This window comes from Girardinichthys multiradiatus, chromosome 2 (genome assembly GCF_021462225.1).
Source record: "Girardinichthys multiradiatus isolate DD_20200921_A chromosome 2, DD_fGirMul_XY1, whole genome shotgun sequence".
Classification (NCBI taxonomy): domain Eukaryota; kingdom Metazoa; phylum Chordata; class Actinopteri; order Cyprinodontiformes; family Goodeidae; genus Girardinichthys; species Girardinichthys multiradiatus.
The window spans coordinates 22,597,990-22,621,689 of NC_061795.1; the positions used below are offsets into that span (position 1 = coordinate 22,597,990).

Below are 23,700 nucleotides of genomic sequence, written 5' to 3' on the forward strand. Positions count from 1 at the left end.
CAGTATATTTGATTGAATTGAAACAAATTTGGATCAAATTTGACTTTTTATAACAGGATTTGAATGGGAAAGAAAAAAATGAAAATAAATAAAAGAATAACTGTGCTGTATAAATACAGTGATTTGCAGATTATGAGAGCAATGGTTTTGTCTCTGCATCAATAACTTTATCTCCACGTTTGCTGACCTTTCCAGAGGGATACCTCAAGGCTTATTTCTTGGTGCTGGGTGTTTTAGAGCTACTTTACAAAAACAAAATTCTTTTCATTTTCATGCAGATGACTACCGGTTTCTACTGTTGATACAGGAGCTCCTGTTTCAATGTTTCCTCCCTGACTTCTAAGTGTGAGATAAATAATTCCCTTTCTGAATTCATTTTAAGATTCATTTATTAGAATTAGTTCTTGTATTAGTCTCCAGTTTTTCTTTCTGACCTCCTCACTTCTTTCTTATTAACTTATACAGAACTTGTGTGTTTGCGTACCTTTTATTCTGTGGTTGAATCTTGAGTTTGGGTTTGAAGATCATTCGAATTCAGGTAAAATTAATTTCAGAGTGGTATGTTGAATCAAAACCCCAATAAAACATTTTAAAACAGTATTGTTTTATTGTTGAAAATGGCGGCACATTACATTTATTACCATTCAAAAACCATACAGTTTGGTTTTCCCAAAGTTTTTATGTCAGATTTAAAATTCTGGACTGAACTCTTTGCACCAGCAGAGAAATGTCTTGTAAGAGCTTCTTTTTTTGACTCACAGATGAGCCAAGAAGCATTATGTGTTCAACATTATCAGACAATGTCTAATAAAGCTGCTTATAACTGTGGTTTCAGTTTAGCTCTTTAATGAAACACTTCAACATTCAAACAATAATGTGTACCTGGAGACTTAAAAAATATTAACAATAATAATTATAATAATACATCAAGTAATGATAAACAAAATCCTACTTATAAGTGTATTTCCTCTCTGTTTCTGTTGACAAGTTGACAAACTTAAAGGATGGCACCAATATGATGAGGAGAACATAATATGAAAGAACATAATATGAAAGCATGTTAGGGCAATTGGCAACAGTCAGTGCTGTTCTATGGAAGGATTTGATGTCATGAAAGTTAATTGTTAACTCCAGATGAAGTGTGGAAAGACACCACAAATCCTTCAGCCTTTGAAAGTTGCTGCAAGTTGAACAATCTGATAAGAGGCATGGCAACAAGAAGCAAATGTTTGGACAGTTGTACTTTACAGTGAAATAAAAAAAAAATGGCTTCGACATTTAGAAAGATAGCAGTCTTTGCTTTGAGGAGCCGAAAAGAAAAGCGATCATTTTTTGTGACTAATATGTAGTAGCCACTCCTTCAGCATCTGAAAGCTTGGTCGTGCTGCGGGATCGAGGTTCCAGCACTGTTTCATGATGTTATACACGACTTCGGGACAGCCATCCGGACAGTCCATTTTGTAGCCCTTCTCCACTCGCGGCACAACATCTTTTAACGCCTGGTGAAAAAACAGCAAAGTTGATTGCAGAGACAAGTGATAGAAACACCTTTGGCCTACGTTGACACTAATACTTACGATTCTTGGATAAGGGACTCGGCCAAAAGAGTAAATCTCCCAAAGTAAGATACCGTAGCTCCATACGTCCGACTTGGTGGAAAAGTTCTGTTAGTTACAAGAAAAACATTAACATGAGAAGATGTTTTTAACTTCATTGGGGAAACTCCTTAACTGTGAGTGACTGTAATCTAAAACACTGTAATCTAAAACACAAATCCAGAAAATCACTTTGTGTAATTTTTAAGTAATTAATTTGCATTTTCTTGCATGACATAAGTATTTGATCACCTAACAACCAGTAAGAATCCCAGCTCTCACAGGCCTGTTAGTTCTTCTTTGAGAAGCCCTCCTGTTCTCCACTCATTACCTCTATTAACTGCACCTGTTTGAACTCATTATCTGTATAAAAAAAAAAAAACTTGTCCACCCACTCAATCAAACTCCAACAACCTCCTTCCCTCAGTAAGGGCATTGAAGATAAGTCGTGGCTGGGTCTTCCAGCATGACAAAGACCCGAACCACACAGTCAGGGCAACTAAGGAGTGGCTTCTTAGAAGCATCTCAAGGTCCTGGAGTGGCCTAGCTGGTCTCCAGACCTGAACCCAATCGAAAATCTTTGGATGGAGTTGAAAGTCCGTATTGTCCAGCGACTGCCCTGAACCTGAAGGATCTGGAGAAGATCTGTATGAAGGAGTGGTCCTGCTGCAGTGTGTGAAAGCCTCATCAAGAACTACAGGAAATGTATGATATCTGTAATTGCAAACAAAGGTTTCTGTACCAAATATTAAGTTTTGTTTTACTAACGTATCAAATACTTATGCCATGCAATAATATGCTAATTAATTAATTCAAAATCACACAATGTTTCTAGATTTTTGTTTAGCATTCCATCTGACAGTTAAGGAGTACCTATGATAAACATTAAAGACTCCACTTGCTTTGCAAGTGGGAAACCTGCAAAGTCGGCAGTGTATTTGTGTACTTGTTCTCCCCAATGTAAGTGGCATGAAAAAGTGTTTGCTTTCTTACTTATATCCAATGTTTTTGCTGTTTTATATCTCCCTAAAATGTTTCAGATCATTAAACAAATGGTAATATTGAAAAAGATAACTAGAGTAAATACAAAAATGCTATTTTCAAACAAAATGTTTATTTTATTAGAGGACAAAGCTATCCAAGTGAACCTGACCCTATGTGAAAATAGGGCCCCTTGGCCTCCTGGTTTTACAAGCCACAGCTTATGCTGATTGCTGCCTGACATGAGGAAACAAGAAATTGTGTGACTAGAATCTGTCTGACAACATGAACTAGGCTGAAAGATCTCAGAAAGTAAAGCATGCCTCGAGCTAAAGAAATTCAATAATAAATGAAAAACAAACTCGTTGACATCCCTTTCTAAGGTTTGGGACTCAGTGTCATACCGACAGTCAAACACAGTAGTGGTAGTGTGATGGTATGGGGCTGGTTTGATGCTTCAGGACCTGGATGACTTATCATAATTGATGGAGCCATGAATTCTGCTCTCTACCTGAACATCCTGAAGAATGTCCAGCCATCAGTTTGTTAGAAGGAGCTCTAGTGCCTTGTTTATGCAACAAGAACATTATCTGAAGCACACCAGCAAATCCACATCTGAACGGCACAAAAAACTAAATGAAGAATTTGAATTGGCCAGTCAAAGAATGGACCTTAATCTAATTGAGACATGCCCGTTCATGCTAAAAAAAAACTCTAATATTGCTGATTTCAAATAAATTCTCCTCCACAGTGATTTCAGACTCATTGGTAGTTATTGCCACTGCGTGAGGCCAGCTGTTGCTGCCAAGAATGGCACAGCCAGTTATTAGGTTTAGGGTACAATTATATTTTTACATAGGGCCAGGTTGGTTTGGGTAGCTTTTTCCCTCTAATAAATAAAAACGTTATTTGTCAACCAGTTATTGCATTTACTTTTTCTTATAGTAAAATATGTTCGATGAACTAAATCCTCCGGCAGATTACCTTTTCTCTGAGGGCTTCTGGTGCTGTCCATTTAACAGGCAGCTTAGCTGTATCCTGAGTAGAAGAAGCCTCTTTGGTCAAACCGAAGTCACTGACTTTGGCGATGTTGTCCTCCGACACAAGTACATTTCTGGCAGCTAGATCTCGGTGCACAAAGTTGTTGGCCTCCAGATAAGCCATGGCTTCACAGACGTCTCTGCAAAAATAAAACACAGGTGGTATAAACATAGCTCAGTAAGTGCTAACCAAATGCTTAACACCATGAAATCTTCCTATTCCACAAATTGTTCTTTTCTGATGATGCCCTTTATTGAATTGTACCAATCCATCCTGCATAAAGATGTCACACAACATGATGCTGCCACCCTTGTACTTCACAATGGGTATGTTGTTCTCAGGCTTGTAAGATTTCCCCTCTGACCTACAAATGTTATTAGAGCCAAATGCTTAAGTTTTAGTTTCATTAGGAGATGTCTCCACAACGTAAGGTCTTGTCCCTGGTTGCATTTGCAAACTGTAATCTGGCTTTTTATGTTGCTTTTGGTGGAATGGCTTCTTCCTCTATGAGTGGCCTTTCAGCCTATGTCAGTACGAGACTCATTTTACTATGTATGATGACACTCTCTCATCAGCTTCCACACAAATCTTTACAAGGTCGTTTGCATTTGTTCTGGGGACGAAATGGACATTTCACAAAACATATTCATATTTGGGACACAGAACCCGTCTCCTTCCTGAGAAGTATAGTGGCTGGACATTTCCGTGATGTTTCATACCTGCATATATTTGTTTTAACAGATTAATCTGGCACCTTCAGCCCATAGGGAATTGTGACCATGGAGAATGAACTAGACTTATGGAGGTCAACAGTTATTTTCTTAAAATCGTGTCTGATTTCTTTAGATTTTTCCATGATGTTACACAAGGGAGCATCTTGTTTGAATTGTGGCCTCAAAATACATCCACAGGCTGACCCCAATTAACTCCAATGTTGTGTATTAACCTATAAGGATCTTATGAAGCCAGGCATCATCATCATCTAAGACACAATTTAATTAAAAGCTAAGTAATCTCGGTGTCTTTAAATTTCTGAATTTGCAGAGAGAAATTAAAAATGGGTAAGATTCTGTCATTATTCTGGCATTTATCAAATAGAACAAATTTTAGATCATCCTAACAGACCTAAAGCAGGAAAACTGTAGTCAGATTTAGACAGTGGGAAAAAAATATGTCTTTTTATACAGTGTATGTATACATCTGGTTTTAGCTGCATCATAATCGCACATATGGACGAATTTAACAGAAATACTCACAAAGCAAAATTGAGGAGTGCTTCTCCACCAAGTACTGTACGGCCCCTGGACCGCAGGTAGTCAACTAAACAGCCCTGAAAAAAATTAAACAAAAAACATGTTACCCATCCACGAGACTGTTTTTGACGGTATATGTTAAAAACCATCCCAGTCAGTGACAAACAACCAGTATGAAGCCACCTACCTTGGCCATATACTCAGTAACGATAAAAAGACTCCCGTTCTCCTCGACGATCACTCCGAGCAGCTGTACCAGATTATTGTGCCGTAGTTGCCTGAGGAAAAGGAAGAGCAAGGGCATGTCACAATGTGTTTTTTTTGTTTCTAAGACACAGTTTTTCTGTTTTTTTAAGGCCTTACGTCATGACAGAGGCTTCTGCAATAAAAGCCTGAGCTGTAGCATCATTTTTTATGCACTTTACAGCTACTTTCTTCCCTCTGTAGTCTCCTATCATGACATCTGGAGTAACAACCAAACAGTTCATCAGCATATAGATGGTTATAACATGGGAAAACACACAACAGGAACAACATTATTTTTATTTTCACCAGAGTGCACGATACACAACTAAATTACTGAAATGCAACAGTGTCTTTCAAAAGTATTTGCACCCATTTAGTTGTTCAAGAATGCTTCCCTTTATAGCCACAATATTCAGCGTATTTTATTTGGATTTTATGTGAAAGACCACTACAAAACAGCACATACCTGTGAATTGGAAGAAAAATGATACATGGCACCCTTTTTTTTAACAAATTATGATATGAAGCCAGTTGCCATGTATATGTATGTCCCATTTGGTCTGATATCCTTAATAAAATCAACAAATTGCCTTTAGAAGTCACTTGATTAGTACATACTGTCCACACGTGTTATTTATTCTCAGTATAAAAACAGGTCATCTGCTCATAGGCTCATTAGGAAACTTTATTTCTTCCTCCTTAAAGAACAGCAGCGAGAAGAAAGCCATTGCTGAAGAAAGCTACAAGAAGTCCAAACTAAAGCTTGCAACAAGCCATGTATGAGACAAAGCAAATATTAAACCTTTGGCCAAGATGTAAAACATGTGAGGACAAGAACTAACACTGCACATCATACTGAACATGCCATCTCCAATGAGAAACATGGTGGTGGCAGCATCATGATGCGGGGATGCTTTTCTTTAGCAGGAGCAGGAAAGCTTTCAGAGTTGACAGGAAGATGAATGGAGGTAAATAAAGAGTAACCCTGGAAAAAACCTCATAGAGACGGAGGTTCACCTTCCAGCAGGAGAACGACACTAAAGATACATTCATAGATGCTGAATGACTTAGATCAAAGCATATTCATGCTGGTCCAGTCAAAGCTCACACATATTCATGCTGGTCCAGTCAAAGCTCACACCCAAGTTCAATGAGAATTTGTGGTAAAACGTGAAATCTAATGCTTATAGACGTTCGGATCTGATTTAGTGAGCAAATGTTTTAAGAACAGGAAGAAATGATTCTGTCTTTAGATTCAAAGTAAATACACATGCACGACACACTTTTCAGATTTTGGTAATCTGAGAACAATTTTCAAACAATCCATTTTTCTTCCACCTTACCATTATCCAGTACTTTGTTTTGGTCTATCACATAAAATCTAAATAAAATACATTGAAAATTGCGGTTGTAATTAGACAAAGCGTAAAATAAAATTGAACGGGTGTGAATACTTTCCAAATGCAGTGTACTCTATTAGACTGTTGCCTTACAAACATCTGCACTATGTTACAAATAATAAAACAGAAAAAGGTCTTCTTTAGTACATACAGTAAATCTACTTGCCTCCAAATTCTCCTTTTCCAATAACTTGATGCAGCTTTAAGTCTTTTCTGTTCATCGACCATCCACCTGTTGGCCAATTAAAGAGACATATTGGTGAAAATATGTTCAGATACACAATAGGTCTACACTGTCCCATGCATCATTAAAACGCTGACAAACTGAGTCTTACTCCTGGAGAACTCATCCTGAGCGGCCACAGTCCCTTCCTCTAGCTTTGGCTTGATGAGCTTGGTGCACAGGCCGTCTGCATCTTTGGTGTAGTGCTGGATGCAGGGAAAGAACCAAGATGTGGTCAAATGTGGACAGTTAAGTATTACAGGCATACACTTGAAAGAAAGAAAAATATAATAATGTTTGACGCAAAACAGTGATAAAAACCTGTCTGCGTAGACTGTTTTAGTTCTGCTGCTGGGGTATTCTCTCAATATTTTTTAATACAGATGAATACAAATAAATTATAGCATGTTTGTTTTTTTTTTTATTTGCATTAGACCTGAAAAACTATTGTCGACAGATTGCTAATGAGTCAGAAGCAGGAAGAGAGTGAAAGCACTAAAAAATAAAAGACTAATCAAGACAGCCTTAGGCTGAAAAATATATGTATCTCAACAATGTGATATATCATCTGCAAAGTGTTGCACAGAAGTTAAACCCTACTGTTTTATACTGTTTTTAACTATGAAATCAATTCTTAAAACAGAATAAACACCATCAGATACCACGACCCTTATGTCTGCATCATAAAACAGCCACTTCATGACCATGTTTTTACACTTCAGAAAAAATAATTATTCTGTGTTTTTTATACTTATTACAACCATAACAAATTTATTTAAAAAGACTGACCAACGGGTCTAACTGCACTAAGAGCCAGTTGCTCTTAATGCAGCTGATGGCCAAATTAAATTGCAGGAGTTATCTGGTTTTTGTTGATGCTACCTCCTGCCTCTGGAACAAACTGCCCTTGACATTTGTACTGCATTCTTTACAGTCTTTTAAATCTCTCCTTCGATTAAGAGTACCAGAGCACACGAGTCTAAATACAAATGCAAATCACATTTTCCATATTGTGTTTTTAATTCAAACACCATGTCAATTTCCCTCCACTTTAAAATTACAAACTTCAATACAATATATTGATGACTGTGCTTGTAACATGGTGAAATGTGAAAAGGTTCTAGGAGAATCAATATGGTTGCAAGGCACTCTACATTTGAAAATGTTATAGTGAAAAGAGCATTTAATGACTGTATGCCACAGATTTTCTCATGTCTGTATCTGTCTGTGCTTTAATAATGTATCTGTGACATTATCATAAGATTTTAAGTTTGAATTGAGACTTGTGAATGTGGTGCAATGTGGGTTTTATGTTTTTAGTTGTTTTTGTGGTTGTTTTATTGTTATCAACGCCCTTCCTGCTTCTCGTGTTGTTTGGTTTTGCAGAAAATGTTAGCTGTAACAAAACAGGGCAACCTTTATAGAAGTGATAGATGGCACTCTTTTTGTTTTAATGGCGTATGTTTTTCGCAACTGTCTATTTGTCTTCCTTATAAGTGAGGGAAACGTGCAATAGCCCTAAGTCAGCGGATCATCTTTGTGTATGAGATGCTTAAGGCTTCAGACACACTAGCAAAGCTACTGCAAAAAGATAAATCGAGCTCTAGAGCTTAAAACACTGCACAGCTCATTGTGCAGTGTGCCCTACTTGCCTCTAGAGGGTCTCGAATCAAATGGGTGATTAAATCCTTCAGTTTTACAGTTATTATCCCTGAACACCAGCTATGCTTTAAATAATAAACGATTTGCAATTCAGAGTATTGCCTTCATACAGGAAAAGCTGTCAGTTTGACATAAAGAGCCTCTTGCTTTTTTGAGGTTATAACTCTGTACCTCAGCATAGTATTCACTTCCTCTTTAAAACTTCCTGTTCAACATATGTTCCAGGAACTGAACTTTGTCTGTGAAGTTGTACAGTAATGTCGACACTCTAAACCCCGCCCCCCTTAGACTGGCACTTCACTCCCAGACTATATGCAAAAATAATGTCTAAATATATTTATATGTGACAGCTAATTTTGCAGTCTCACCTCAACAAGCTGCATGAGGTTCTCGAAATAGGCCTCATCATCAATAGTGAGCTTGCCGTTTTTGTATATGATGCGGTAGTGCTCCACCTTCCCGTCGCAGCTCACGCACAGAGTGTAGTCACCAGGGAAGTTGGTGCTCTCTCGCACCAAGAACAGGCCTGTTTCAGGAGGGTTAAGCAGCTGCTCGGCCTGGTCTCGGGTTATCTTCCCGTGAAACCATCTGGAAGAATGAGGGAGATATTAGGATACTCAAAAAAAACCAAAAAAACCAGACCAAATCAGTGTAGATTCATTTACGAAAGAAACCACATCCAGACACTTGAGAAATTCAATAAATATATACCTGCTTACATAATTTCTGCACTGAGTATCCATTGCAGGATATGTAGATATATAGAGCTGTAACTTTGATCTATTTAGATTGAAAATCTTGCTGGGTTTTAATTAGCATTTTATTTCAACATCTTCATGCTTAGTTTTCATTGTATCATGAGCTGTTCTTATTGACATGTTTAGTTTTAGTGTTTAGTGAACTTTGCATAGGGCCTTTCATCTGGAACCAGGTCCTGGTGTAAGAAAACTTGTGAAACAGCTGTCCCATCTTTAAAATATGTATAATGGCTTTTATCGGTCTCTTTTTGTGCACAGTAGTGTGGAGCATAAATGCATGGCACTTGAAATGAAAGTCTTGCAAATATTGCACCCAAAAAAACCCTGATATTGTGACGAAGATTGTGATTGGATATATTATGCAGCTAAACTCTTATGATGTGGAAGTTAAAACATGCATTTGTGAACATATGCGTTTCAGTGCAATCTGTAAACAATTTATACTTTAAAAAACTGAATCTAAAGGCAGGGAATTCTTACTTTGGTAATGTGCCAGTAAGGGATTTAACATCAAATTATTTTATTTTTTTTCGCTACGACAGAGTATTAAGGCCATGCTAAGAGCACGTCAGCATCAAATTATTACCAGTATCAGGATTTTGATTGTGCCTATGACTGTGTCTGTTTTGAAGAAAGAAGCACACGGAGAAATTGCTTGACTGCTTGTTTTGTGGAAGATGAGCGGTCATTATTTTTCGACTTTATCCTCGTGATGCTACGACTTTATTCTTGCAATATTACGACTTTATTCTCATCATAAAAAATAAATAAGCGAGGCTGCTGTTACAATTAATGTGGTCTGTTAAATATTGATCCTTAGGCTGGTGTTCATTGTTCATATAATTGTGAACAAGCAGTTGCATGCTTTATGAAACATCGGTTTCACACTGAAAATAAGACCGGTTCTCCTCGAGTGTCTTGGTTCCACTGCATTTGAACTAATAGCCATTATACTTGCATATTCATGTTACTGAGGGCAATAAATTAATTCACGCAACAAAACTCTCAGGAGCCAAGAGAGCCTGCGCTTTTAAGTGAGTCGAACCAAAAGACCCGGTTCCCTAATAGGAGCTCCTATCACTACATGGTATGACTTCACCAATATAAATATTAATGCAAAAAAGGAATGAAGGATTTAATGATCTAATAATCTAACACATGACAGAAAATCAGATTTTTTTTCTCAATATTAAATTAGACAGAGCTGTTATTTATTGTTGGATAGATAATGTCAAAAAAAGTTGAATATTTTGTGACATAGTGCACACAACTGGGAGCGGTCATCTGTATTGCAGAGAAGTAAGGGATCTATCATTATCAAAATCTGCATATAGATATATAGACAAAAACGCAAACCAAATGATAAAATTTGTGACTGGAAATCCCCATATACGTCGCCTCTACATAATGATAATGATTGACAAAAAAAAAAAATGTTTCAGGAAGATAAAATTCAATCAGATCAGACAAGTTTTTACTCAAGTTATCACACTGTGAGAATCTCATACCAGCCCATGCATTGCTAAAACATATCCCAGCTGTCAAGGGGTGAGTGACAGGGCTGTCATGAAGCCAAAACAGAGACAGATGAGGAAAATAATCACGCACATCTGCCTGAGGCCAATTAAGAGTTGCAAAATGGCCTGACATGCAAGTTGTAGGACGTCTGCCGGGGGGGGGATAGCCTACTTTAGCAATGCTAATCACCATGCCAACATTATTACCAACTCAGATCGTTGCTCAATACTTTTTATAAAGAACATTGTGGTATGGAATCTGTCTCTGTGACACAGGTACTTCTTTTAATCTCAGATTAATGTTCATCCTCTCTTCCTCCATTACCTGTGTGATCTGTGAGTGACCTTAAATGAACCTGGGATGCAAATAATTAAAATAATGTTTGCAGCCTCCAGATGTATAGATTGTGCTGCTTTGCATGGTCTCTGTGACCAGTTATGTTACAGAGGCAGTAACAAATTCAAATGTAGCTTTCTGAAGGTACAGTAACCACATTTGCAAGTGGCTCCACAGGAAATGTAAATATCATACAGAGAAGCTTGTTGGAAAGCTCAGAACAAGCTTCCAACATACGCTTTATTAAAAGAATAAATGGTTTTATTTGTGACTATGACAGGAACCTTTAACACCAAGGAGATTCTGTTTAAGAGAGATAATGTGTTGTACAAATGGTAGCAGCGCCTTTCATGACTTCCTATTAGAAACCTATCAAGTATTTTTTTCATTTCATTACTATTTGAGTGTTGGTGCAAGCACAGCTTTATCTTCATGAATCTATCCGAGACCATTCTGTGATCAAGAGCACTAAAAATAAACCATTTAGGCAAAGATGCAAACACGTGGAAACTTGTCACATAAGCAAAACTGGGGAAGATTTTTGAGATTACTTTAGTCTAAAATAGAAAAGGAGACAACAGGAAACTGTGTTGAGTTCATGCAAAACTGAGGTGGAGGCAGACACAAGTGCACTGCAATTACAACACAGCCCAACCAAAATCGCGGCCTTCGTTCACACAACCACAGGAACACAGCCACGGCAAAATAGGCCACTAGCTTCTGCAACCACGCAGTCATAGGAAGAGGGCTATTTTGGTCATAGCAGTAAACACCAGTCTATAAGATAGTGTGGAGCAAGGGTTACAAAAAACATCTCCCTTAAACTAATCCCGTTTGTTTTAGAGGTTAAGGATTAGATTAGGTATCAGATTGTAAAGTTCAGAGAGCCAGCAAAATATCTCGAAAGCATGAATGCCTAAAAAAAAAAATCACATTTGGCATTTTTATTGTTTATGAAGCAGATAAGTAATTTCCAAGAGCACTTTTGTGACACAAAAAAAAAACGTTGTGGGTCACACCATGCGCTTCCATAAATGGCAATGTAGCATCTGGTAGCCCTACCCAAAAGAGTCTCACCATCAGCACTTATTGCTCCAGGAATATGAAACAATTTGAAAATTGAATTTTAGGAAAGAAACAGCCCAAAACCAAGGAAAGAAGATAAAACACTGTCCATGCCACAACACAGACCAATAGCTCAAGCAGGACGTCAACAGTCAAATCTCTCATTTTAAATTTGATGCTTGCAACACGTTCTAAAAAAGCTGGGACAGAGGCATGTTTACCACCTTTCCTTTAAACAACACTGAATAAGCATTTAGGAACTGCGGACTAATTGTTGAAGCATTGTAGGTGGAATTCATTCCCATTCTTGCTTGATGTACAATTTCAGTTGCTCAACAGTCCACGAATCTCTGTTGTCGTATTTTGCGCTTCATAATGTCCATGATTTCCAAAAGCAATTTGAAACGTGGACTCTTCAGACCACTGCAGACTTTTCCACTTTGCGTCAGTCCACCCCAGATGAGCTCTGGCCCAGAGAAGCCAGCCGCGTTTCTGGGTGTTGTTGACATATGGCTTTCAATTTGCATGGTAGAGTTTTGTACATGTAACGAGGAACTGTGTTAACTGACAATGGCTTCTGAGGTGTTCCTGAGCCCACGTGGTAAAATCCATTACAGAATGATGTCGGTTTTTTGGTGCAGAGCCCTGTGAGGGATCGAAGGTCACAGGCATTCAATGTTGGTTTTGCATCTTGCCGCCTAGGTGCTGAGAATTCTCCAGATTCTCTGAATCTTTTGATGATTTCATGGACTGTAGATGATGAAATCCCTATGTTCCTTGTAGTTGTGTATTGAAAAACGTTGTTCTTAAACTGTTAAGATGATTTGCTCATGCAGTTGTTCACAAAACGTTGACCCTCGCCTGATCCTTCCTTGTGAACGACTGAGTCTTTCAGGAATGTTCTATTTACACCCAATCATTACACTCACCTGTTTCCACTTAACCTGTTCACCTGTGCAATGTTCCAAGCTGGTGTTTCTTGAATATTTCTCAACTTTCCCAGTTTAGTGTTGCTCCTGTCCCTGCTTTTTTGCAAGCATCAAATTCAAGATAAGTGGAAAAAACAAAGTTTATCAGTTTGAACATTACATATCCTATCTTTGTAGTGAAGTCAATTTCATTGGGTTGAAAAAGATTTGCAAATCACTGTATTCTGTTTTACACAGCGTCCCAAATTCATTTGAATGAGGGTTGTATCTGAATGCTGCCAGAAATGTTGTTCTTTGAATTTGTTTTTGTCACAAGCAGCTGTTTATCACTGCAGTAAATTACAGGCTGACTGGGGTCACCACACAACACTTTTAAATTTATGTGCAAGATTGTTAAGTGTTCACGCTACTGGTCTTAGACAAAATTTCTCTTGACAACTCTTACCTCACTTTATAAATCACAGTATAAATTCTGACTTTATGAAATTATACCGCAGCTGGAGACTTTGCTATCACTAATTTCCTCTCGGTTGGACATTGTGGTATACATTTATAGCCAAATGTGAAATCAGGACATAACAACAATACTTTTCAACTTCCAGCTGCATTCTCGCTCACCTTCTGTTTGTTTTGTTTCCTTTATTCTACAAGCCGAAAAACAATTGAAAAGTAAAAGTTGTAAAAATGATGACTTATGCCCTTTAAGAAGCTCAGGTAGTCTGTTCACTTACGGCATTAAACTCAGCTTGCCCCCAGATTTCACACCTTCTCTTTTCTGAACGTAGTTGGCTGGGATTGTTCCCTCTTGGCCTGCAGCATTTTTAGCATGGTACCAATTTGGATCCTGGAAACACAAAATGTCAGCAGTGGAAAACATCATTCAAATGAGGAATATTTTACCCTGACAGTTTGCCTTTGCAGGAACAATGGTTTACTTTTGTGACCACGATGATCGTCAACACGTCTCCTTTGTTAAACGGCAAGTCCTGCTCTGATGTGCCTTTGAAGTTGTACTTTGCCACGCACTCTGTGCCCTGTGGCCACGGACTCTAACACATTGGGGGTGGGTGGCATGTTAGAGATACAAAATAATATAATTTTGACAATGACCAGTGCGCTTCAAGAGATCTTCCTTACCTGGACCTCTGTCATGATGAGGCGCTTGGATCCTCTCACAGGTGAGGTGTTCTCACTGCTACCATCAGAGCTGGTAAGCACACAAACACATTAAAGTACCTGCAAAGGAGAACAGAAAAGTGAGCAACATGGGCTTTGAGCAATCAACAAACCACAATCAAATTTCAGGAATACATTGAATTTGTTGCTTTTTTCTCTTTTCAGTCGGTGCAGAGAAGTGTGGTAATTCAGAGCATTTACAAGTTATTATTTGAATGCACTGTAAACACAGGTCATGCAATGCTGGTAAAAATAACCTGCTCATATGAAAAGCAGAACTAACAGGTCTTCTTTTTTTTACAATCACACTTTCACAACTAGTGCACAAGTTTCCATGACATAAGGCATGTAAATATAGAGTAGGTTCCATGAATCCAGAGAGACCAGAAACTCCCAAAATTAAATTTTGAGGATTTTAAAAAAAGGAAGAAAATTAGATTTTTGTACATGTTTTGCATCCCAAATGAAACCAAAGTTTAGGTCTATACCAGCACTGGAATACAAACGTGTAGTGAGATGTGACCCGTCTCAAAGGACTCATTCAGAGCAAAGCACCAACTCCAATCTCTTCGGAGTCTGTGCTTTCATCATACATACACCACCAATCAGACTAAAGGCATCGTAGTTAAATGTCATGCAAAATACAACCCCGTCCCCACCCTGTGTCCTCTCTCCCTTTTTCAGTTCCCATGAGGAGGTGAATCAGATCAATGGTCGTTGCTAAGGGGAAATTCAGGTTCTGAAAATCTGTCACTTTACATGAGGTCACATCCTTTGGCAAGCCCCTTTCTGTGAGGTCAACTTCCTGCATGATATCCCAGAGTCAGAGTTCTCCAATATTGGGGCTGGCTGCTTAGAAACCAGAAAGAAACATCACAAGTTCCCCTCCTTACCATGTTCTTCCTTTTTTGAAACACATAAGTTTTTGCTTTTACAAACTTAAATAAAAAAAAAACAGCCAATTCCTGGTAGAGAACGTAACTCTCATGAGTCCCAAAGAGGACTTTCTCTCACCATAGTTTTGTTGTGATGGAGGTTGACCTCTTTTCTTTAGGGTCTGGATGCCTTTCCTGCCCCCCTCTGTTTTTGTTTTACACAACAGAAACAGCTGCTTTAAATACAACAGTGTTTAAATTCAACACTATAACACAGGAATAGGAAAATTGCTGCCAACAATAGATAGGCTTTTTTTACACCCAACAAACTAGCTGTGAATAAGCAGTTTCTACAGTTCACATATCTGCAGTGTTGGTACAAACAAAGGTAATGCCTTTAGTGGGCGTGGGAGAATTACAGGTATTAGGAGTTATAATTTCAGTCATAATTTCTAAATAATAAACAATTTTACAATATAAAATAATTATATGGAGGGGACGCAGCGCTAGCGCAGCAGTATAACATGCGACCCATGTATAGAGAGGCATCGGCCCTCGATGCGGCTGTCCTCTGGTTCGAGTCCCCGACACGGCGACCTGTGCTGCATGTTTTCCCCTCTCTTCACCCCATTTCCTGTCTGCCTACTTTCAAGAAATTACTAAGAAATGCCACTAGTGCTGCAAAACAAATCTTGAAAAAACATCTTTTTAACAAGATGCCAGAGAAAAAGCTAGAGCCTCACTCACCTATTGCTGTGCACTGACAGTCAGCTGGCTGAAAGAAAGCCACCACACTTTTCCCTCGCTTACAAGACAAATAATGTTGTTTTAAAATATTTTCGACTCCAAAATGAATGGACAGAAACTAAAGAAGCGCCACCTATCATTCTTATTAAAGTTCTGTAAGCGAAGCCGGCAACTTATGAGCAGCCACTGCAGGCTCTCCTGAAGTAGGCTAATTAACCAGACGGTGTTAGCTTGTTTTACTTGTGTTACTCCACAAAGACCAGATTGCCTAATAATCACTTCCAAACTACTACAAAATTAAAATGATCACAATACAAAAAGTGATATATATATATAACAGTTCAAGAAAACATTTTAAGAAATTTAATTATCAATATTTTATTATCCACTGTACGCATTACAGTTTCTTTTTTATTTTATTAAGAGCAATTCAATAATGTAATTTTTTTTTTGATGTTTTTCTGTAAACACTGTGATTATTGTACTTTTCTTAGCTGGAAACTAATCATCTTCTTTAATGTCCTCTGTATAGCGCCCTGAAAGGACTTCTGCGGCCAACTGCACAATAAAAAATAATGTAACCTGAACACAGAAAAATTTACAACCTTTATGGTTGTAGATATGAGGTCATTCACCAGACATTTCACATCTTTATATCTTTATAACAAGATGACTAAAGTAAAGTAGCATGATTGGTATAGGGCTCTCTGCTTCGTACATTTAATCTGAAATAGTTGAATAAAGGATAACGCCGTTCCATGGCTTTGTCCAAGCCCCATTTTGAGTCAGTTTTACACACACTTTATGCTCTAACCTTTTAAAACCACTGTCCCACTATTCATCTGCCTTGTGTTTTATGACATACGAGCATAAGTGGTTTTAAGTAACTAAGACTTGACCATCATTTTATACACGGCTCATACACTAGTAAGCAATTACAAAATCACATAAGCTAAAAAACCTGTTGGCATCAACGTTGCAACTTTGAGCCACCAAATATACCGCATTAATGCATTTGTGCTACAAAACGTCTGTAAATGCTACTAAAATGTCACAGCTATGATCCAATAATAATAATGCCACTTAATGTCCTGCTACGCTGTTAAGACGCTCTCTGTTCGGATGATGATTTACTCACCTCAGCACGATGAATGCTTCAAGTGGCTTCAACAGCAGGGCAGCCAAACCCAATAGTTGATAAATTCAACTAATACTTTTTTTTTACCAATTGGGAAGAGTCTTAGACTATGTATAGAGTGTTCTACCTTTTAGCCAGGATGGTCAGGTGGTACAAATGGATGGTAACATATTGTACTTCACACTTCAACCCAATTATTATGCTATATACAATCAACATCACACCACTAGCGCCACACACACTTTGGATACATGACAAGACTTTATATTTCACAAAATGCACTTGGTTTGTTCATATATTTAGACCCAAGGGAAACCTGTTGATAGATATGTCATATTTTAGACAAATCTATACAGCAGCTTGAACACCATGAATGTTTAAAAGTTAATGGGAATGTTTTTAATAACATTCAGCAAAAGGATCAAGGTGGCCAATATTCAGGAAAATGGATACAAGCACTGAAGATGTGAAAAGCTTTGATTTACTATCATTTGTTATAGATTGGGATTATTAAAAAAATTATCCATATCAATTATATGTTTATTTAAAAGTTGAATAAAAAGCTTTTCCCCTAAACAATAATAATGATTTCTGTCACTCCTAATCTGTTCTCCATCCCAGAAATTCTTAAATACTCTTGAAACATTTTCTTAAATGTGCAGATTTAAACAAAAATTATCAAGGTGAAGTCCATGGAATCACACCGTGAGAGGAATAAATCATTAAGGCCAAAACCGACGCACCGTCTTAGATTTAATTTTCGGGACACTTAATAGATTTCACTGGCAGACGCTTTTGGCAGCTGAGTGAATAGCTCTTAATGGAAGGACACAAGGCGGTCATTGTGACTCAGTCAAGTTTCCACAGACTGTCCCTCACCATCAATCTGGTCAGTGAGAAGCTTTAAGGACTGGAATGAAAGTATGGCATGCTCCTCTCAATATAGTGTCCAACTGTGGTAAAACTACCAAGTGTTTAATGCTTTGATGGAACAAAAGTTATCATAAAATACAGTTTTACAAACTTTTACAAATTGATAAAGCTAATCTCCAACCATGGTATTGCGAACATATGTACACTACAAACTACAAACTTTTTAGTGATAATAATATTGCATTTCAAATGGAAGCTGCTGATAACAGCTGGGCTTTGTCGTATGCAAGTCAGTGAGGGTCTGATCTGCTCACATCAAAGGCAGCTTGAGTGCAAGAAGCAAGATGGGACAGGAATGTAGAATTGTCTTCTCTGGCCTTTTTTTTTGGATATGCCACTCCCTCACCTACCTGCAGACAAAAACTGAAAGGAAGAATCATGATTCTGCTTCTTGCAAGAAGAGATGCTGAACTCAAGACATTGCTAAACCTTTTATATTAAATGAGAGCAAAGCAATATGAAAATGTATAAACTTAGTTTTGAGAAGTGCATGAGGTCAAGGGCTGCACCCACAAACAAAATTCAAAGTCACCTAGACTTCAACTAGAAGTAAAAAAATTGCGTTCATAAGATTAAGTCAGTGATATTTGGAAGATTGTGGTTTCTTTTAGATAACTCATGCTTCTTTAAATATCCTACATCACTTTCTACAATTACAGGCACCACTGGTAATTTTTGTTTATTTTAAACAAATTCATCTTTTTTTGCAATGGCACACATTTTAGGAAAATGCCACCTCTCATTTGAGCGGAGGAAAAAGAACCAATGTTAAGATTTTTCTTTTTCTCAAAATCACCCATAAAACAATCATTGGCACCTCTAACATTTGGTCTTAAACAAATACAGCTGAAACATTTTTAGAATTTAATTTTCACACTGAATTGAGTATTTAGGCCCTTTCAATAGTTAAACTCTACTTCCCTTTTCCCTGTGGTATAAAGATGACATGATACAGAGGCACTCTTTAGCCACTCTAAATGGGAAAGACGCGAGAATATGCCGTTAAAGCAAGGCAGATTCGTGCTGATCTCCATAAGCGCCTAATTTTGCTAATATCTACAGTCAGAGCAATAAATAAAAAGCTTAGAAGAACTGGAATTGTGACAAACAAAGCTGGACAAGGGTTCTTGTTTATCTTGCCACCGCGCAGAGGGAGGAGGATGGAAAGAAGGTTAAAATATCGACAACGCTCAATGTTACAAAACTACAGCAAAGTCACCAAGTCTCCATCACAGCCACATATTTTAAGGCGTTTGTACACATTATTACCAAGGGTTGTCAATTCTTGTTAAAGGTGCTGTATATCCCAAGAAGTTTAAATTCCAGACTATGAAATTATTTGATTATCCTTTGGCAGGTAATGAAAAAAACAAAACAACAGGAAACCATAAATAGGCTATATGACAATTCATAAAGATCAATGGTAAACCACGAGAAGTTAAGTAAATACATAAATAATGAATAAAATGCAAAAACTATTTTATTCATCAAGATGAGATTAAATGTAAAGAAACCACAATTATAAATTCTATAGTCCATCTATAGCTGTTTTAATTTTCTTTTTTAACGATTGCCACAATCAACTCTTCGTTTTATTAAGCGAAAAGCAAACAAACGCAGCTTATAGAAGGCAGGTGTCATGATGCAGGTTTTTTTTAAAATCTTACATAAAACATATTCCGTCTCTGTTAAGTGATGTTACTGCGACTCGTCTTTAAAACGCCGTTTGTTTAACCTCTTTCACAGCCCTCTTCACAGCGTAGAGTAGCAAGATTAACTTGAGCCCTCCCCAGTTGTTTTAGAATAATAACTACTGCGACTGTGGACATGGGCGGGTTTAGGTCCCTAACTTTTACTAATAAAAATGATTATATTAATACCATTATATTATTATTAATTATAATATAATTAATATTAGCAATTATAGGAAGGGTTTGATTACTGCAATGCCAATAAATATTTTTCCGTTGATTATTAAGAAGGGTATAAATAACTTTTTTTTCATGCAATTTTGTAATAAAATGTAAATAAACTGATATAAATTGCATTTTTCAAAGCTGATACGTCTTTGTTGTTTTTTCATTATCTTTTGAGAGATACCTCATATGTCATTTTCAAATTCATTGGGTGGGGAACTTATTGAGTGGTTCTCAATGAATAATAGCAGATTAATCTTGGCAGATTAAACTAATTTAAAACATCAAGAGCACTTTAGAAGAAATCTTTATGGTAATTGTTTAAATTTATGATAAAGTATTTTCTATATATGTACTTTAACTAAAGAGTCTGATTATTAACCAAAGTAGTTTTATAGTTAACCCTTTTTTACATAGCAGAGATAGACTTATCCAACCTTGGCAGGTAAGACAGGAGAAGAAAACGTTTCAATATGGATTCTGCTTCCCAACGAGCATAAAGGGTACATTGCTAAAATATTCACACCCCTTGAACGTTTCACATTTTGTCATGTAATATTTTATTGAGATTTTATACGACAGACCAACACACAGAGTTTCTGCAAGCTTCAACTTTTTAATGACCATCATGATTTAAATTTAAGGCCAAACTGAAGTAATACAAATGACCTATCTTAAAAACGTACCCGATTAACAACAAACGTTTGGCAGCAGATAACATACAAAGAACATTTTCATTCCGGTTACCAAAGAAAAATACCAAAAGCCAGCTGTAGGAGTATGATTCTTTCAATGACTTGTAGTGAAGAGTGAACCCCAGGCTTTGAAATATATTCAGAGAGTAGAATAACACTTGTATTCCTCGGCCAGAACTACAAGTGTAATCAGACATAACCAAAGGTAATTTAAGACCCAGTGTGAAAATTCTGGACTTATCTAAGACTTTTTAAGGCTTATATTAAGATTTTTGATTTTAAAACTTTCTATAACTAAGACCCTGCTGAAATCCTGGACACAAAGTAGTGCATCTCAGTGAAAGTAAAAAAATCTTTGATTTTAAGAAATGTTCTCAAATAAAATCTGAAAGTTATGCCATGTATTCATAAGTGTTCAGTCCACTTTACTCTGTTATCTCTAAATAAACTCCAGTGCAACCAACTTCCTTCAGACGTCACCTAATGAGTAAAAAAAAAAAAAAGTCCCATGCTCTAAAAATGGTGTTGGCAGCATTACATGAAATCCACCCGTGCTTTAACCTGACAATGAAAACTCCAGCATGAGTAACCAAATTTAAATATATAATGAATGATTACAAGGACAACACACCAGAGACAGTAATCATCTCTGCATTAGGTTTACTGCTTCAGCACACCTCACTGAACAAACTGTCCATCAGATCAGAAGGAGGAAGTATGTTGTTCCAGCAACACAATCTAACATTGCAGTACTTTAATATTTTATTTTTCTGTGAGGCTCAAATTCAGACCAGAATGTAAATTATGGGATATAGACTTAATTTATGTTAAAATGGGAAATATGTTAAGACAAACGCAGAACAAAACAAGATTGCAGTTAGAGTAACCGGAAAAGAAAAATCAGTGATTGATAGTTAGGCGAGATCCCCTTTCATTTGCAACCCAGCCACCAGAGTACCCTTTTGCATTTGACAGCTATCAAAGAGTTCAACTGACATTTTTGGTAATGTAGCTTTTACAAAGCACACACTTCATAGAAAACGCCATATAAGTCAGAGATGCAGCAGACGGACACTTCCTTGCTGCAGTACTGCATGTGCACAGAGCATGCACTGCAAACTGCTGTGCTTATGCTTTGCTGCGGTTTTATGAGCTCCCATCTAGTTTCACTCGCTGAATCTGCCTCGACAGTTTATAACAGCCAAAAACAAGAGGGCCTGGTGGAAGAAGCCCAATGGCGGGATTGTAAATCCTTATGGAATCCAGATAACACATACTTTTCAAAAAACAAACTTCCACACTCATGCATCTGCTGACATCACAAAAGGCAACTGATCAGTATTTTCCTTGTTTCCACCTCTTTTATTTGCATGTTTTTAATCAAATGTCTGTGTTTTATTGTATATCTATACAGCTGCACGCAGATGTATTTGAGAGGACTGCAGGGATTTCTGGACAATCGGGTAACAATAAAACACATGGAAGCCCGTTCGTAAGGAGGACCGGGTTGGACGTGAATGACCGGATTTGTTTGAAAGATCTGCAGCAATCATTTTGAACTAAGTTGAAATTCAAAGTTCAAAGTTTGAACTTTGAAAACCACATGGTCTGATTGGTGCATCCTACCAGTTAGCCCTGCCACACATGCTCCTGCAGTACAGCAGTCAGCATTATCCCAGTCAGCACCAGAGGGGAAAAAGTAAGAGCAAGTGACCAATCCAATCACTTGGACATCACAGAGAGAGAAGTTGTTCAGGCCAGCTAGTTTAGCCTGCATGCAATGTCTCTTGACTGGCAAATACATTATATGTGATGCAAGCAGAATGTGGCATCTACTTATTTTAAAAGGACAACATATACACAAAAAACAATCAGATAGAAAAATTCAAACAGCAACATGAACAGAATTATACCACTTACAATTTTAAAATGATCAGCAGTCTGCAGCCAAAGCTTAGGGGTGACTGGAATCTGGCTGAAGACCTAAGACTGAACCTGTTGCAACACAAATGTTTCCGAATCTATTCTGAAATGTGTTAAGTCACTCATCCTTCTATAGTATTTAGCAAAAATAGCTGATCAACCTGATTCAATCACCTCTTGTGATGTCATCAACTCAAATACAAACAGACCTAGCAGTTTAATTAATCATACAGTGAGGAACAAAAAACATAGCTCATCATTAGCCAGCTGTTTGTACTGAAACTGAACATGTGTTCATAAGAAAAAAAAAGCCCACACTGGATAGTATCATGAAATCCAGCATCACTCTGCAAATTTCACACACTTCTAACCTGCAGCCTGGAGCTGGTCCAGGAATGAATACTGATAAATGCTGACCAAGCAGACGGTCACCAGGATTATTAGTAACAACACCTACAGTAACCACAGTAAAAAAAAATATATAAAAATAAAAACTGCTGGAGCTGCATGAAGAGGCCTCTTAACGGCAGGAAGTCATAGAAAGTGGCAGAAGTTTGAAGGAGGATGTTAACAAAAGCCACGTCAGATCAGAGAATAGCACAAAAACTGCCCTTTTCTTTTAATGTGAAGCATTTTGAGAGCAATTCAGGCGTGAAAACAAGTTTAAAGACAGTCTACATCATATGATCATTTCCATGATGAATACAGTCTTATCAGAAGTTACCTTAACTTAAAGGTTCACATATAGCTTATATATGTGTATATATAAGTAGCTTTTGTAGTGACTTACCTCACCTGTTTGCAGGTAAAAACCAAGTGACTTGAGGCTGTCAGAGGATTCAGCTATTTTTCGGCGTCATTGATCATTTGAGAAGAGCATCTAAAGCTATTTTTCTCACCCGGTTGAACCTCCCCCAACCAAACAACACCTCGGTTGTTTGATGAAGGAGTAAAATACCACTAAGTAATCGGAAAGTTCAGCAGTCCGAAATAAAAGCAAGGAGGGTCGGTAGTGCGACTCCTGTCAACATTATTTTTGTTAATAAAAACTTTTCTGCAGCTTTACCCCAGAGGTTCCGATATTCGTCCTTTAAATTACAAAAAAAGCTCAATTAGACAGCAGTAACTAAGCAGGCAGCGGGAAGACACAAGAGAAGCAGTGAATTTAGTTCACTTTCAGGCGGGTCGGGGGCTGTAGCATTTTCCCCGTCACAAACATTCAAGTTTTTGCCCCACCTTGGTTTTTACTGCGCACATGCGCATTTATGACAACCGGCTAAAAAAACCCAA

At 37.5% G+C, this 23,700-nt stretch overlaps 1 protein-coding gene across 4 annotated transcripts; it reads right to left on the bottom strand.

Annotated features, from left to right (window-relative positions):
* Positions 1-587: 587 nt before the first annotated feature.
* LOC124883367 (tyrosine-protein kinase CSK-like) lies at positions 588-23,648 on the bottom strand. 4 transcript variants are annotated; one of them, XM_047390499.1, is made up of 13 exons: positions 23,206-23,648; positions 14,145-14,214; positions 13,943-14,056; positions 13,739-13,851; positions 8,770-8,989; positions 6,852-6,945; positions 6,683-6,748; positions 5,234-5,333; positions 5,058-5,148; positions 4,874-4,947; positions 3,561-3,756; positions 1,578-1,664; positions 588-1,499 (listed from the first exon to the last, which is right to left on the bottom strand). In XM_047390499.1, exons 2-13 carry the CDS (start codon positions 14,157-14,159, stop codon positions 1,326-1,328), a joined length of 1,344 nt encoding a protein of 447 aa, XP_047246455.1. In that variant the 5' UTR covers positions 14,160-14,214; positions 23,206-23,648; the 3' UTR covers positions 588-1,325. The 4 variants fall into 4 exon arrangements, with proteins under 4 accessions (XP_047246455.1, XP_047246444.1, XP_047246438.1 ...); XM_047390488.1 differs by having other exon boundaries at positions 23,201-23,648; XM_047390482.1 differs by having other exon boundaries at positions 14,145-14,243; positions 23,206-23,647.
* Positions 23,649-23,700: the final 52 nt, after the last annotated feature.